This window comes from Salminus brasiliensis, chromosome 1 (assembly GCF_030463535.1).
Source record: "Salminus brasiliensis chromosome 1, fSalBra1.hap2, whole genome shotgun sequence".
NCBI lineage: Eukaryota > Metazoa > Chordata > Actinopteri > Characiformes > Bryconidae > Salminus > Salminus brasiliensis.
This window is the reverse complement of record NC_132878.1, coordinates 98,305,158-98,320,157: the sequence shown is the minus strand read 5'-3', so window position 1 is coordinate 98,320,157 and position 15,000 is coordinate 98,305,158. Positions and strand designations below refer to the sequence as shown.

The window sequence follows — 15,000 nt, the reverse complement described above, 5'->3', positions numbered from 1 at the left end:
AAAGCCCAAAACCAGCCAAGTACCTGTTGGACTGTAATCTGTGACTGTCGAATTCTGTGACCTCAGTGGGTCGTTTCTGAGATTTCTACTTGTGTGCATGGACATATTATGCAGAATATGTGTTGTGTGCAGTCATATTCTGACAGAGAGCCATTTTCAGATTATGTGACTGCGCTGTTTCTTCTAGGAGTGTAGAGGGGCGACAAAATGTGACACCACCAGAAATACTGTAAGAAACAGTGCAATCATGTAATTTACAGTGTAAATGAAATAGATCTTGAATTTGTTCAGATGTTTAAACATGCACAAAGTAAAATTATAACTTAAAAACTTTGAAAATGACAATAAATAACATAAAATATAAATATAATATGATATATAGTACATTCATTTAAAATTGTAATTTAATGTAAAAAAGATACACGTTTGTAATGTCAGTAACACTTACACTATTGTTTTTGTTTTATTTTTACTTAAATGCTTCAGTTTTAAGTAAATAAGTAGAGCAAGCCTTTGAAAACACATTTTCAAGAATTAAAAGCATTGTGTAATTCTCGTTATCGGCAGAATCCCAGAAAACATTGCGGGATCATTTTTTTGTCAATATCACACCCCTACCCACCGCTACTATAAATTAGTAGATTAGGATTAGAGGAGATTAACCCACCACTGGTATATAATATTCCCTCATATTGTTTTCAGCTTTGAAGTGTTCTTTGTAATTTACTTTTTACATTAATGCTTCCATTGGTAATTCTAAATTAGTCATTTATAATTTTTTTTATTTTATTTATGTTTGGTACAATCAATGTGAACAAAAATAAATGCCACAGGCTGTTTAGCTCCAGTTTTGTTTCTGTTCAGTTTACACAAGTTTGACCTATTTTTGTTTTGTACATTAAAACTAATTTGAAAGACCGAAAAGACAGGAAGACTGATCCTGCTGCTATTTTGCTCTTAATTGTGTTTGTGAATATATTGCACTCAGTTATTATATCAAGAAATGGACTGTTGCTGAATCTTTTACTAATAAAACCTGTTGTCCTTATGTGTCAGTTTCAATATCAATATTAAAACTAATCAATATTAAAACCACATTCAATTTATACCCATTTGATATTCAGTTTCTCAATCATATCAGCTAATTTATTACTGAATGTATCAATGCAGTCTCTTGGTGTTCTATGTGTTGAAGCTGAAGGAGTTTTAGGAAAGGAAGTCATTACTCCACACTTTACTCTCATCATGGATCATCATGAATCAACTGTTTTCAGGGTGAAGAGAGCAGCATCTCCAGCCCCCAGCGCTGTGTCTATGAAGAGTGACCGGTCCATGGATCATCCTCTAGACTTCAGCAGTGGAGGAGGAAGCTCTGAGTCTCGGTACATCACTGCACTCAGTAAACTACTGTTCTGAGAGTGAAGCTCTTCAAATGTGTTCCTGAGCTTTCTTAAAGATGTGGTGTGTGTTGGAGTTCAGTGTGTAAATGCTGGAGTTTTCACTGTGTTTAATGTTAACAGGACTGAAACACAGAGAGCAGTTTCTCCAGAGCCCAGCTGTGTGTCTATGAAGAGTGACCGGTCCATGGATCCTCCTCTAGGCTTCAGCAGTGGAGGAGGAAGCTCTGAGTCTCGGTACATCACTGCACTCAGTAAACTACTGTTCTGAGAGTGAAGCTCTTCAAATGTGTTCCTGAGCTTTCTTAAAGATGTGGTGTGTGTTGGAGTTCAGTGTGTAAATGCTGGAGTTTTCACTGTGTTTAATGTTAACAGGACTGAAACACAGAGAGCAGTTTCTCCAGAGCCCAGCTGTGTGTCTATGAAGAGTGACCAGACCATGGGGCTTCCTCCTGCTTTCAGCAGTGAAGCTGTGACCTCTGACCCAAAGTGAGTGAAACCTCAAACCTACACACACACACACACACACACACACACACACACACACTCACACACACACACACACTCACACACACACACACTCACACACACACACACACACTCACACACACACACTGCAGGTGATCTTCATGCTGTTCCTCTGCACTGATTTCCACACAGGAGCTCAGTGTGAGGTTCTGAGTTTCTCTGTATTTAATGATCAGTGTACACAGCTGGGTGTGATGGTGAGACAGGTTCTAGATTAGACTGACTGACCTGAACAATGTTCTAGATCACTAGATCAAGCCCAACAGCGTCTCTACTTCCTCCGGAAGCTGAGAAAGGCCCGTCTCCCTCCACCCATCCTCACCCTCTTCTATAGGGGAACCATAGAGAGCATCCTAAGCAGCTGCATCACTGCCTGGTTTGGGACCTGCACAGCCTCTGACCGCAAGTCCCTCCAACGCATTGTGAGGACAGCTGAGAAGATCATCGGAGTCTCTCTCCCCTCGGTCATGGACATTTACACCACCCGCTGCATCCGCAAAGCAACCAGCATTGTGGATGACTCCACCCACCCTTCACACAGTCTGTTCTCCCTCCTGCCATCAGGAAGAAGGTACCGCAGCATCCGGTCCAACACGACCAAACTCTGCAATAGCTTCTTCCCCCAAGCCATCAGACTCCTCAACACAACTCAACTTCTGAACTGATATCTTACACTCACCCTCTCTCTCTCTTTCCAACCATTTATCCCAGATAACATGGGAAGCATTTTTTGCACAAGCATTTGCACTAATAACTTTACTACCTCACTGGACTCTATTTATCGCACATTGCACAACTTGCACACTACAGTCATTATTTATTATGACTACACCGTAAATTACAATATCAGCTATAGGGTGGACAGTTACACACATATCTATATATAGAGACAGTAGGGGGACGTGTTTGAGAGAAGAGTGGGGGTGTTTTGATGGGTACTACAGGGATGGGATGGGGTGGGAGGTGTTGGGTGATGTGAGGATGTTTAATGTTCATATAAACAGTTCAGTCGTTCTCTACAATCAGAATGAACTCTTATTCAGATTGGTGAAAATCTCTGCATGTAAACAGAGCTACTGAGAGTCAGAGCCAGTCATTAACTTAGATCATAAATGAGGCAGCTGTGCATGAAATTACACACCAGTGTTTCACATCCAAACCTTACAGTTTCTCATAGAAATAGGACAGTTAGTATAAGCAGGTGATATCAGTGATATAAGCAGGACAGTCAAAGTGGGCTTTGGGTCAATGGTATATGGGTTATAATGTAATGAACAGATGGGTGTTCAGTCAGGCTGCTGTGTGTTCAGTTAGATTTACAAATGGATGAAATTCTACAGAATTCCACTCAGATTTAGTTCTTTTCAGAGCTCTTACCAGACGAGTAATGACTCAAACAAACACATTCACAACTTTCAGACATTTTTATCCTGAATAAACCCAAGAAATGATAGATTTGCTACGTCTGAAAACTGAAGTCAGAGACAGAAAGCTCCGCTACTAAAACACACATGTATCTTTGTGAAGTCGTCTTTGTTTACATTAGTAGACGGTCGAGCTCTGTTTTCACCTTTAAGAAACATTTGGAAATGTGTGGGTTTAATTCAGCTTTTACTGAAGTTCAGTCTTTTAATTTGATCTGTTATTGTCTGTTATTCTTTATTTTATTAAAACTCTCAACTTTTATCTTCTGTCAGTATCACTTGTGTTTGATTGTTGGTTGTGAGTGCAGATGTGAGCTGCTATGTCAGCTGATTAATTCATGGAGATCACAGTGTGGGTTTTCTATTCGTCCACAGCGTCCAGAAGAAGAAGATTCACAGAGAAAAACTGGAGCATATATTCAAGGTCAGTCCTAAACCAGTCACATGATGAGGGTCTTCCTGATTTCTTTCATTTCTCAGTTTAAAGCTCCTTTAAAGTTTTGATACTTTGCTAATCATAATTCAGTCTCCTTCAGTTGCTGGTGTATTCTAACTGTAACAGTGTTCATATTAATACTTTAAGATGCTGTTCAGTAACATGATGTTTAAGTCCTTTTACACATTACAGAATCACAGCATCCAGAACTCCTCCACTCCTCAGATCAGTGTCTCTCTTCTGTTTAGCAGATTGTTCTGTGTTCAGATCATCTCTCTCTGTAATGGTGCAGCTTTAGTGATTCTCTGATGTTTGTTCTTAATCAGGAGCTGCAGCAGAAATTTATCTCTCTAGTGGAGAACGAGCTGAACACATTCAAGAAGCTCCTGAGTCCAGATTACCCAGCATGCTCTGAGAGAGAGGTGGAGGATGATGATGATCAGAGAGGGGGGAGAGAGGGGGTGCTGAAGATCACACTGCAGATCCTGAGGAACATGAAGCAGACAGACCTCGCTAACACACTAGAGAGCAGTAAGAGTTCTGGGTCATGACCATGGTTCCCAACCTGAGTGCTAATGTATTCCTCAGTGAAGTCCCGCTTTTCAAAGGGAATAAAAATCAATACTTCATTGGATTTTGTAATTATAGGATAATGTATCACAGCATCAACTGTAGTCCTTAAACCTAACACTTACTGATTTTGTAGAAACACCATTAACAGCTCTAAGAGCTCTACAGCTGCTACAGAAACAACACACTACAATCTTTATTTTTAAATGATTTATTCACTGTATCACAGAGTTGTTCTACACAGGGGTCTTTAATGCAGGATCACAGCTGATCACATGTTTCTATTGTCTTCCTCTGGTATCAGAATTGGCCCCAGCTTGTCATCGAAAGCTCAAATCCAAACTGAGGGATAAATGTCAGAGAATTAATGAAGGAATCTCAGGCCTTGGAAACTCAGCACTTCTGAATGAGATCTACACAGAGCTCTACATCACAGAGGGAGGGGGTGGAGAGGTCAATCAGGAACATGAGGTGATGCAGATTGAAGCTGCATCCAGAAAAAGGGCAGCACAGGAGACACCAATCAAATGCAGGGACATCTTTAAACCATTACCAGAACAGAACCAGCCCATCAGAACCGTACTGACTAAAGGAGTTGCTGGAATTGGAAAAACAGTCTCTGTGCAGAAGTTCATTCTGGACTGGGCTGAAGGAGAAGTAAATCAGGACGTTCTCTTCATATTTCCACTTCCTTTTAGAGAGCTGAATCTGATGAAGGAGAAGAAACGCAGTCTGGTGAATCTTCTTCAGAGCTTCTTCCCAGAAACACAAGATTTAAAACCCAGACATTATAAGAGCTACAAGATCATGTTCATCTTTGATGGTTTGGATGAGTGTCGACTGCCTCTAGATTTCCAGAACAATGAGAACTTGGTGGATATAGAAGAAAAGACCTTAGTGGATGTTCTGCTGACGAACCTCATCAAGGGGAATCTGCTTCCCTCTGCTCTCCTCTGGATCACCTCTCGACCAGCAGCGATCAGTCAGATCCCTTCTGAGTGTGTTGATCAGGTAACAGAAGTGCGGGGTTTCAGTGACCCTCAGAAACAGGAGTACTTCAGGAAGAGGATCAGTGATCAGGACCTGGCCAACAAAGTCTTCACACACATCAGGTCTTCAAGAAGCCTCTACATCATGTGCCACATACCGGTCTTCTGCTGGATTGCAGCCACTGTTCTAGAGAGAATGCTGAGTGAAGCTGAGAGTGGAGAAACCCCCAAAACCCTGACGCAGATGTTCACACACTTCCTGATCTTCCAGATCAAACACAAGAGCCAGAAGTACAGTGGAGGAAGTGACCTTGATCCTCAGCAGACTAGAGAAAGTATTCTGGCTCTGGGGAAACTGGCTTTCCAGCAGCTCGAGAAAGGAAACCTGATCTTCTATGAGGAAGACCTAAGAGAGAGTGGCATTGATATTAGAGAAGTGTCAGTGTACTCAGGAGTGTGCACCCAGATCTTCAGAGAGGAGCATGAGCTGCACCTGGGGAAGGTCTTCAGCTTTGTACATCTGAGCGTTCAGGAGTTCCTTGCTGCTTTATATGCGTTTCTCTACAGAAAGTTTCAGAATCAGCAAACCAGTATTCTCTCTAAGCTTTTCAGCAGGTCAACGATGACTGACTTCCTCAACAGTGCAGTGGACGAAGCCTTACAGAGTGAGAGTGGACACCTGGACCTGTTCCTTCGTTTCCTTCTGGTCTCTCACTGGAGTCTAATCAGACTCTTTTACGAGGCGTACTGACACCGACAGAGAGGAGCTCTCACAGCAACGAGGAAACAGTCACATACATCAAGAAGAAGATTGAGGAGAACATCTCTCCAGAGAAATCCATCAATCTGTTCCACTGTTTGAATGAACTGAATGATCACTCTCTAGTGCAGGAAGTGCAGAAATACTGAGCAGAGGTGGTGACCGTCGTCTTCATCGGGCCAGGCTCTCTCCTGCTCAGTGGTCAGCTCTGGTGTTTGTGTTGCTGAACTCAGAAGAAGAGCTGGAGGAGTTTGACCTCAGTAAATATGAGCCATCAGAGGAGTGTCTTCTGAGGCTGCTGCCAGTAGTCAAAGCATCCAGAAGAGCTGTGTGAGTATTTTCCTTCAGGTGTTTCCACAGTTTTTAATGAACTGCTGATGATTAGAACCAGTTTACAGTGAATCACATTAGTATGAATTATCCTGTGTGAGAGAGAGAGTGTGTGTCTGTGTGTGTGTCTGTGTGTGTGTGTGTGTGTGTTATTTCTGTTTCCCACTTGAAAATTAAGATTTCATAACACCACTAAAATCTGTCCCAGAGCTGTTGGTGAGCTGCAGGTCCACGTTGTTCACAGTAAAATGGGTCAGCATGTGGAACTGGAGCTTTCTGCATGTTTTCTATCTCTATATAAAGAAACTCCAGGACTTTAGACGGACGCTGTATTTCAGTTTAATTCTGTTCTCTATTCTTTATCTGTCCATTCAAATCTTCCTCTTTCAGTTTATTGTAAAATCTGTTTATTCTTCATTTTTCAGACTGGCTTCATGTAATCTTGGAGTAAAGACGTGTGAAGCTCTGGGATCAGTTTTAAAGCTGGAAAACTCCTTCCTGAAAGAGCTGGACCTCAGTAACAATGACCTGCAGGATTCAGGAGTGGAGCTGCTCTCTGCTGGACTGAAGAGTTCACACTGTAAACTGCAGATTCTCAGGTCAGTGTTTCTGTCACTTCATTCTGAAATGATAAATGTGAAGATGTGAGATTCAGAGCTTTACTAAGATGTTTTTATATCAATATACAAGATGAAGTTTCTAGTGAAGGTCAGAGTTCACTAACCGAACAAAGACCAACTCTCTAACGTCTGCAGTCGTCTTTAGATTGTCTAGAAAGATTTCTGATGAGGTCTTTCTTCCTCATAAACACATTGCAGCAGAAATGGGAGCGCTTTAACAAACCAAGAATAATTAATTAATTACTAAATGTTTGGGTCATTGATTTTATTAATTTATTACTTAATTAATTAGCTATGACCTGAATGAATGGGGCACCACCTGTAATTCTCGCCCAGGACTGTAGATTTTTGGTAACTGGTTGTTTCAGTTTAGACTCCACCATAAATAAAACTTACCTTGATTTGCAGTTCAGTTCTGAATTAAATTCAGTCTCAATTCAAGAGGCAGTTTTCTCGCTCCAGGGACTCAATCTCTTTGTATACACTCACACAAGAGCCAGTTATAATTAATAAAACATTATCATAGAAACATGTAATAATGTGAGAGATCATTTCAGGATTCGAGACAAGGCTTCGAGGTGGAAGGAACGGATCCCTGAGGAATGCTGTTGCACCTCTGATCAGACCAGTAGGGAAGCCATCCTGCGTGGTAGAGCAGCATTCACAGGCTCTGTTCAGGTGGAGCAACACGGCTGCTATGGATGCTTGAGTCTTCTTTAGGCAGGATGTGACAGTTTCATATAGTGTTTAAAGGTTTTATTGGCTGGTGTTCGTTAGAAATCTAACAAAATCTAATGTGAAAACTAAACATTAACAACTAAACAAACGTTTTTTTTTTAGCTGAGGCTTCTTCTCTTCTTCTTCTTCTGGAGCTCCGTTCTTTAAGCCAACTGGAACTTTAACTCAGGCCTTGACCTTTCTGTCTCTCTGTTCCTTTTCTTTTCCCACCGTCTGACACACAGGTTTCTACCCTCATCTCAGCATGTCTCGCTGACGTATTTACACTAGCTGAGGTTATTCTTGAGGAAATAGTGAAGCACTTTTGTAACTCGTGCTGCAGAAGAGCGTCTGCTAAATGCCTTAAATGTAAATGTAAATGTCACCACCACAAAGACTGTGACCTTCTACATGAACCAGAAACCCTGGCTGAATGCAGAGGTGCGTTCTCTACTGAAAGAAGGATGCTGCCTTCAGGTCCGGTGACACACATGAACTGAGGAGGGCTAGAGGAGAGCTGACTGCAGGTGTTAAGAGGGCCAAAGCTGCATATGCTCAGAAAATCCAGGGACATTCCTGCCCCCCTCAGGCAGGAGGCTGCAGAGCATTAGGTGTTAAATGAACAGACTGAGAAACAGCTTCATTCCAGAAGCTGTAAGACTCCTAAACTCCTCCTAGCCAAACACACTGCACTGACACTTTGAGGACACTGAGACACTTTACCCACACTAGACACTTTATTATGTTTCCACTACTTATTCATTCATGCTGCTACATTCCTTTCACAGTGTGATCAGACTGCTGCTACTTTTTCAAATGTCTTTGCTTTCTCACTTTCCTAATTATATCTACCATTCTTATATTCTAGATTTTCTTTTATTATTGTGTGTGTGTGTGTGTGAATCCTACACTGACATAAAGATTGTCACTCTTGAAAATAAGTAAAGTAAATAATCGTACTGTGAACTAATAAGATTTCATAAATAAGTAATAATACAAAACCATTAAGAGTAATAAATCATCATAAACGAATATGAGAACACATGAATAAGAGTAATACACTGATTATTCTGGTGGAACCACTAGAAAAGAACTAAGAAAAAGAATCTATGATGAGAAATAAAGCAGCTAGTTAAATAAAGAGGTTATTTTACTTCCTCTTCAGCTAGAACTGTTAAATGCTAAACTCTATTAACTCGTGGGTTTGAGGCACGAACATACATCAGTAACATGTAGAGGATACAGAGACAATCACCCACCAATTAGGGTGCTCTGGAATGGGCACTCTTCTGCCCTCCAAAGAAGGGGGTCTAAGTTAAGTTTTCCCTTTTTATGACAGTTTTATTGACGAGCTAGGATCCAGTGCCCTCTGATGGATCGGGGAGGTCGTCTAGTTTAGCGACCTGAAATGTTTGATGCGTGTGATCCAGTACTCTCCTACATTAGCTTTAGGCTAACACATTATTTACTGTTAGACACTCCTTATTTTTACTGTCAGAAATGTATCAGTTTCTCTTTAAGTGTGTTCTCAAATAAAATCTGTTCATTCTTCATTTTTCAGACTGGCTTCATGTAATCTTGGAGTAAAGACGTGTGAAGCTCTGGGATCAGTTTTAAAGCTGGAAAACTCCTCCCTGAAAGAGCTGGACCTCAGTAACAATGACCTGCAGGATTCAGGAGTGGAGCTGCTCTCTGCTGGACTGAAGAGTTCACACTGTAAACTGCAGATTCTCAGGTCAGTGTTTCTGTCAGTTCATTCTGAAATGATAAATGTGAAGATGTGAGATTCAGAGCTTTACTAAGATGTTTTTATATCAATATACAAGATGAAGTTTCTAGTGAAGGTCAGGTCATTAGTTAAAGCTAATATCCAAGTAAAAACTCAGGTTTGTAACAGCTTTGTGGGAGCTGGTGTCTACAGACCTGCTTCTGTGTCTTTTCATGCTGTAGATGATTTAGCTGAGCTTTTATTTCCATACATTGACTCAGAAATGTTGATTGTAGGTGATTTTAATCTGAACTGGTTAACTAATGCATCCGATCATCTGAGGGAAGTGTGTGGTAACCTCTCTCTTAATCAGCTGGAACCAGAACCAACAAGACCAAACTTGTGTGATCCCACCAAGTCAGCCTTAATAGATCTAATGTTATCCAACAGATCTAATTCCTTGAGATAATTCCTTGCTGCTTGTGTCTGTAGTTTGCTCAATAAGGAGTGTTTGGAGATAAGATCTGTTCTAGTGCTGTTCAGATTTGATGTTTCTGTTATAGGTGCAGTAATATGCTATAAGCCAAGTATCCAGTGAGAAGTCATGTTAGGGTTCAGGTCATTAAAATAAATATTCCACAGGTCTCCTTATGTGGTAGTGTCACAGCATCCATTTTCGTAGACACATCACCTCACCCGGGACTTGACCCCTTCTCCTCGTGTGAAAAAGCCCTGTTGCAGCCTTTCTTTGACATGTCTGTACGTGGTGGCTCTTGATGACACCAGCCTGAGTCCAAATTTGTGAATCAGCTTTTCTTCACAATCCTCTCAAGGCTGTGATCGTCCCTGTTTCTCATGCACCTTCTCCCACCTCATTTTACCTTCCAGACAACTTTCCATTAATAAGCTCTGATACAGCACTCTGAGAACAGCCAGCCTTTCAGCAGTGCTCTTCTGTGGCTTATCCTCCTTATAGAGGGTGATGATGATTGTCAGGCCAGCAGTCTTCCTCATGATTATTGTCCTGGACTAGAGTGAGAGATACTCTGTGTTTATAGTGTTTGAATAGTAATTTACTCTAAATAAAATATTCTAATAATGTGAGATACTGGAGAATTAAATTCAGTCTCAATTCAAGAGGCAGTTTTCTCGCTCCAGGGACTCAATCTCTTTGTATACACTCACACAAGAGCCAGTTATAATTAATAAAACATTATCATAGAAACATGTAATAATGAGAGAGATCATTTCAGGATCATAGTCTTGAAGGTAGGCATGAGTTTAGTGTATCAACACTCACCCCACAGGACGTTATTCCTGAGATAGTGGTTAGAATAGTAATAAGGTGAGTTGTTTGGAGAAGTGCACTGACTGTTGGATTTGATCACATGGACAGCTACTGCTATTGGCTAGAACTAGACTGGTCTGACTGATCGCTGTTAAACGAAGGTAACATGATCGGTGTGCAAGACTGAACAATCTGAATGTAACGTCCCTGCTCAAGTTCAACTCTAGTCACCAGTAGTTTGGGTCTGGAGCTTTGAAGAGAGACCCAAAGATCGGCTCTAGACAGAAGGTCCAGTCGAGACTAGGCTTTGAGGTGGAAGGAACGGATCCCTGAGGAATGCTGTTGCACCTCTGATCAGCCCAGTAGGGAAGCCATCCTGCGTGGTAGAGCAGCATTCACAGGCTCTGTTCAGGTGGAGCAACACGGCTGCTATGGATGCTTGAGTCTTCTTTAGGCAGGATGTGACAGTTTCATGTAGGCTTGTTCAAAGGTTCGATTGGCTGGTGTTCGTTAGAAATCTGACAAAATCTAACGTGAAAACTAAACAAGACGAACAGAAGAAAAACTAGACAAACTACTTATACAAAATACTTATTTCACAAGTTTGAGGCTTTAAGTTGTAAATAACCGTTTTTTTTTTTAGCTGAGGCTTCTTCTCTTCTTCTTCTTCTGGAGCTCCGTTCTTTAAGCCAACTGGAACTTTAACTCAGGCCTTGACCTTTCTGTCTCTCTGTTCCTTTTCTTTTCCCACCGTCTGACACACAGGTTTCTACCCTCATCTCAGCATGTCTCGCTGACGTATTTACACTAGCTGAGGTTATTCTTGAGGAAATAGTGAAGCTCTTTTGTAACTCGTGCTGGAGAAGAGCGTCTGCTAAATGTCTTAAATGTAAATGTAAATGTCACCACCACAAAGACTGTGACCTTCTACATGAACCAGAAACCCTGGCTGAATGCAGAGGTGCGTTCTCTACTGAAAGAAGGATGCTGCCTTCAGGTCCGGCGACACACATGAACTGAGGAGGGCTAGAGGAGAGCTGACTGCAGGTGTTAAGAGGGCCAAAGCTGCATATGCTCAGAAAATCCAGGGACATTCCTGCCCCCCTCAGGCAGGAGGCTGCAGAGCATTAGGTGTTAAATGAACAGACTGAGAAACAGCTTCATTCCAGAAGCTGTAAGACTCCTAAACTCCTCCTAGCCAAACACACTGCACTGACACTTTGAGGACACTGAGACACTTTACCCACACTAGACACTTTATTATGTTTCCACTACTTATTCATTCATGCTGCTACATTCCTTTCACAGTGTGATCAGACTGCTGCTACTTTTTCAAATGTCTTTGCTTTCTCACTTTCCTAATTATATCTACCCTTCTTATATTCTAGATTTTCTTTTATTATTGTGTGTGTGTGTGTGTGAATCCTACACTGACATAAAGATTGTTACTCTTGAAAATAAGTAAAGTAAATAATCGTACTGTGAACTAATAAGATTTCATAAACAAGTAATAATACAAAACCATTAAGAGTAATAAATCATCATAAACGAATACGAGAACACATGAATAAGAGTAATACACTGATTATTCTGGTGGAACCACTAGAAAAGGACTAAGAAAAAGAATCTATGATGAGAAATAAAGCAGCTAGTTAAATAAAGAGGTTATTTTACTTCCTCTTCAGCTAGAACTGTTAAATGTTAAACTCTATTAACTCGTGGGTTTGAGGCACGAACATACATCAGTAACATGTAGAGGATACAGAGACAATCACCCACCAATTAGGGTGCTCTGGAATGGGCACTCTTCTGCCCTCCAAAGAAGGGGGTCTAAGTTAAGTTTTCCCTTTTTATGACAGTTTTATTGACGAGCTAGGATCCAGTGCCCTCTGATGGATCGGGGAGGTCGTCTAGTTTAACGACCTGAAATGTTTGATGCATGTGATCCAGTACTCTCCTACATTAGCTTTAGACTAACACATTTTTTACTGTTAGACACTCCTTATTTTTACTGTCAGAAATGTATCACTTTCTCTTTAAGTGTATTCTCAAATAAAATCTGTTTATTCTTCATTTTTCAGACTGGCTTCATGTAATCTTGGAGTAAAGACGTGTGAAGCTCTGGGATCAGTTTTAAAGCTGGAAAACTCCTCCCTGAAAGAGCTGGACCTCAGTAACAATGACCTGCAGGATTCAGGAGTGGAGCTGCTCTCTGCTGGACTGAAGAGTTCACACTGTAAACTGCAGATTCTCAGGTCAGTGTTTCTGTCAGTTCATTCTGAAATGATAAATGTGAAGATGTGAGATTCAGAGCTTTACTAAGATGTTTTTATATTAATATACAAGATGAAGTTTCTAGTGAAGGTCAGAGTTCACTAACCGAACAAAGACAACAACTCTCTAACGTCTGCAGTCGTCTTTAGATTGTCTAGAAAGATTTCTGATCAGGTCTTTCTTCCTCATAAACACATTAATCAGAACCTTTGGACTCTACTGAACATTCAGTGTGTAGTGATATGTATGATTACTCACTCTGACCTCACAACACATTCTGAAATTAAAACTGGTTTTATAGTGTTTAATGAACCCAGTCTGACCTAACAGCTCATCTGTGATCCAATCAGAGGCTTTTTCTTAGTCTCCTTTAACTCATTATAATCTGCTCCTGTTATAAGTGCAGTAATATGCTATAAGACAAGTATCATAACAAGAAGCAGTTCTACATGCCATATGATCTGGAAACACGTCTTTATAGAGGAACATCATAATCCCTTTATAATGTTGTTATCATGGCAGTTATTGGTAATAAACTGACTGACTTTATTAAATATTAATTAAGTCAATATTTTAACATGAGAATTGGTGAAGGTTTTTATATTAAGACAACTTAATTACAGTGTGGCTAGCATACTGTACAATGTGTGTCACTGATCACAGTACACTATATGTTGAAGTAAATGCAGGCTAATGATGCATTCAGCTATTTTAAGTTGCACCCATTGCTGACACTGATGTGCAAATGCACACAGCCTGTCTAGTCCCTGTAGAGAAGTATTGCCAATAGACTCTCTGAAGCAGATCAACATAAATCTTTGGCACCATGCCTAATGCCAAGTGTCCTCTGGAATGATGGTACACCAACCAAACATTGTGGTATAATTTGGGGAGTTGAGGATGAGATGGGGTGGTGATCATACAACATGACCTCACTGAGTGCAATCAAATCCTCACAGCAATGCTCCACAATCTAGTAGAAAGCCTTCCTGTACAGTAGAGACAGTTACTCCAACAAAAGCAGGATAAACTATTTTAATACCCTTGATTTTAGAAGAGACAGTGAATGAGCAGGTGTCCCAATACTTTTGTCCATATAGTGAATGTAAAATAGCACAGGATGGTTTTCTACCAGAAGTGACGAGTCAAACAGTGATGTTTGTGTTTTAGCAACAATTTATATGAATCAGCTGCAGGAGTGTATTTCTGCATGTGCTTCTAGAGGCAAATAGACTGAAAACTGAATTTACTGTTTTTACTGCTTAATAATGTAGTAATTATCAGCCAGATAATCACCAGCAACTGTATTTAAACTGTGTAATAATAATAATAATAATAATAATAATAATGTAGTAATTATCAGCCAGATAATCACCAGCAACTGTATTTAAACTGTGTAATAATAATAATAATAATAATAATAATAATAATGTAGTAATTATCAGCCATATAATCACCAGCAACTATATTTAAACTGTGTAATAATAATAATAATAATAATAATAATAATAATGTAGTAATTATCAGCCAGATAATCACCAGCAACTGTATTTAAACTGTGTAATAATAATAATAATAATAATAATGTAGTAATTATCAGCCAGATAATCACCAGCAACTGTATTTAAACTGTGTAATAATAATAATAATAATAATAATAATGTAGTAATTATCAGCCAGATAATCACCAGCAACTGTATTTAAACTGTAATAATAATAATAATAATAATAATAATAATAATGTAGTAATTATCATCCAGATAATCACCAGCAACTGTATTTAAACTGTGTAATAATAATAATAATAATAATAATAATGTAGTAATTATCAGCCAGATAATCACCAGCAACTGTATTTAAACTGTGTAATAATAATAATAATAATCATAATAATAACAATAATAATAATAATAATAATGTAGTAATTATCAGCCAGATAATCACCAGCAACTGTATTTA

At 39.8% G+C, this 15,000-nt stretch overlaps 1 protein-coding gene across 1 annotated transcript in view; it reads left to right on the top strand.

The window, feature by feature from the left end:
- The window catches only part of LOC140569658 (uncharacterized), a 71,299-nt gene that overhangs the window by 51,562 nt on the left and 4,737 nt on the right, over nt 1–15,000 (top strand). The window contains 11 exon segments of the mRNA XM_072692558.1: nt 1,275–1,382; nt 1,521–1,634; nt 1,773–1,886; nt 3,725–3,773; nt 4,112–4,316; nt 4,660–6,045; nt 6,048–6,250; nt 6,253–6,434; nt 6,860–7,033; nt 9,333–9,506; nt 12,849–13,022. Coding sequence (XP_072548659.1) covers nt 1,275–1,382; nt 1,521–1,634; nt 1,773–1,886; nt 3,725–3,773; nt 4,112–4,316; nt 4,660–6,045; nt 6,048–6,250; nt 6,253–6,434; nt 6,860–7,033; nt 9,333–9,506; nt 12,849–13,022 — 2,883 coding nt within the window.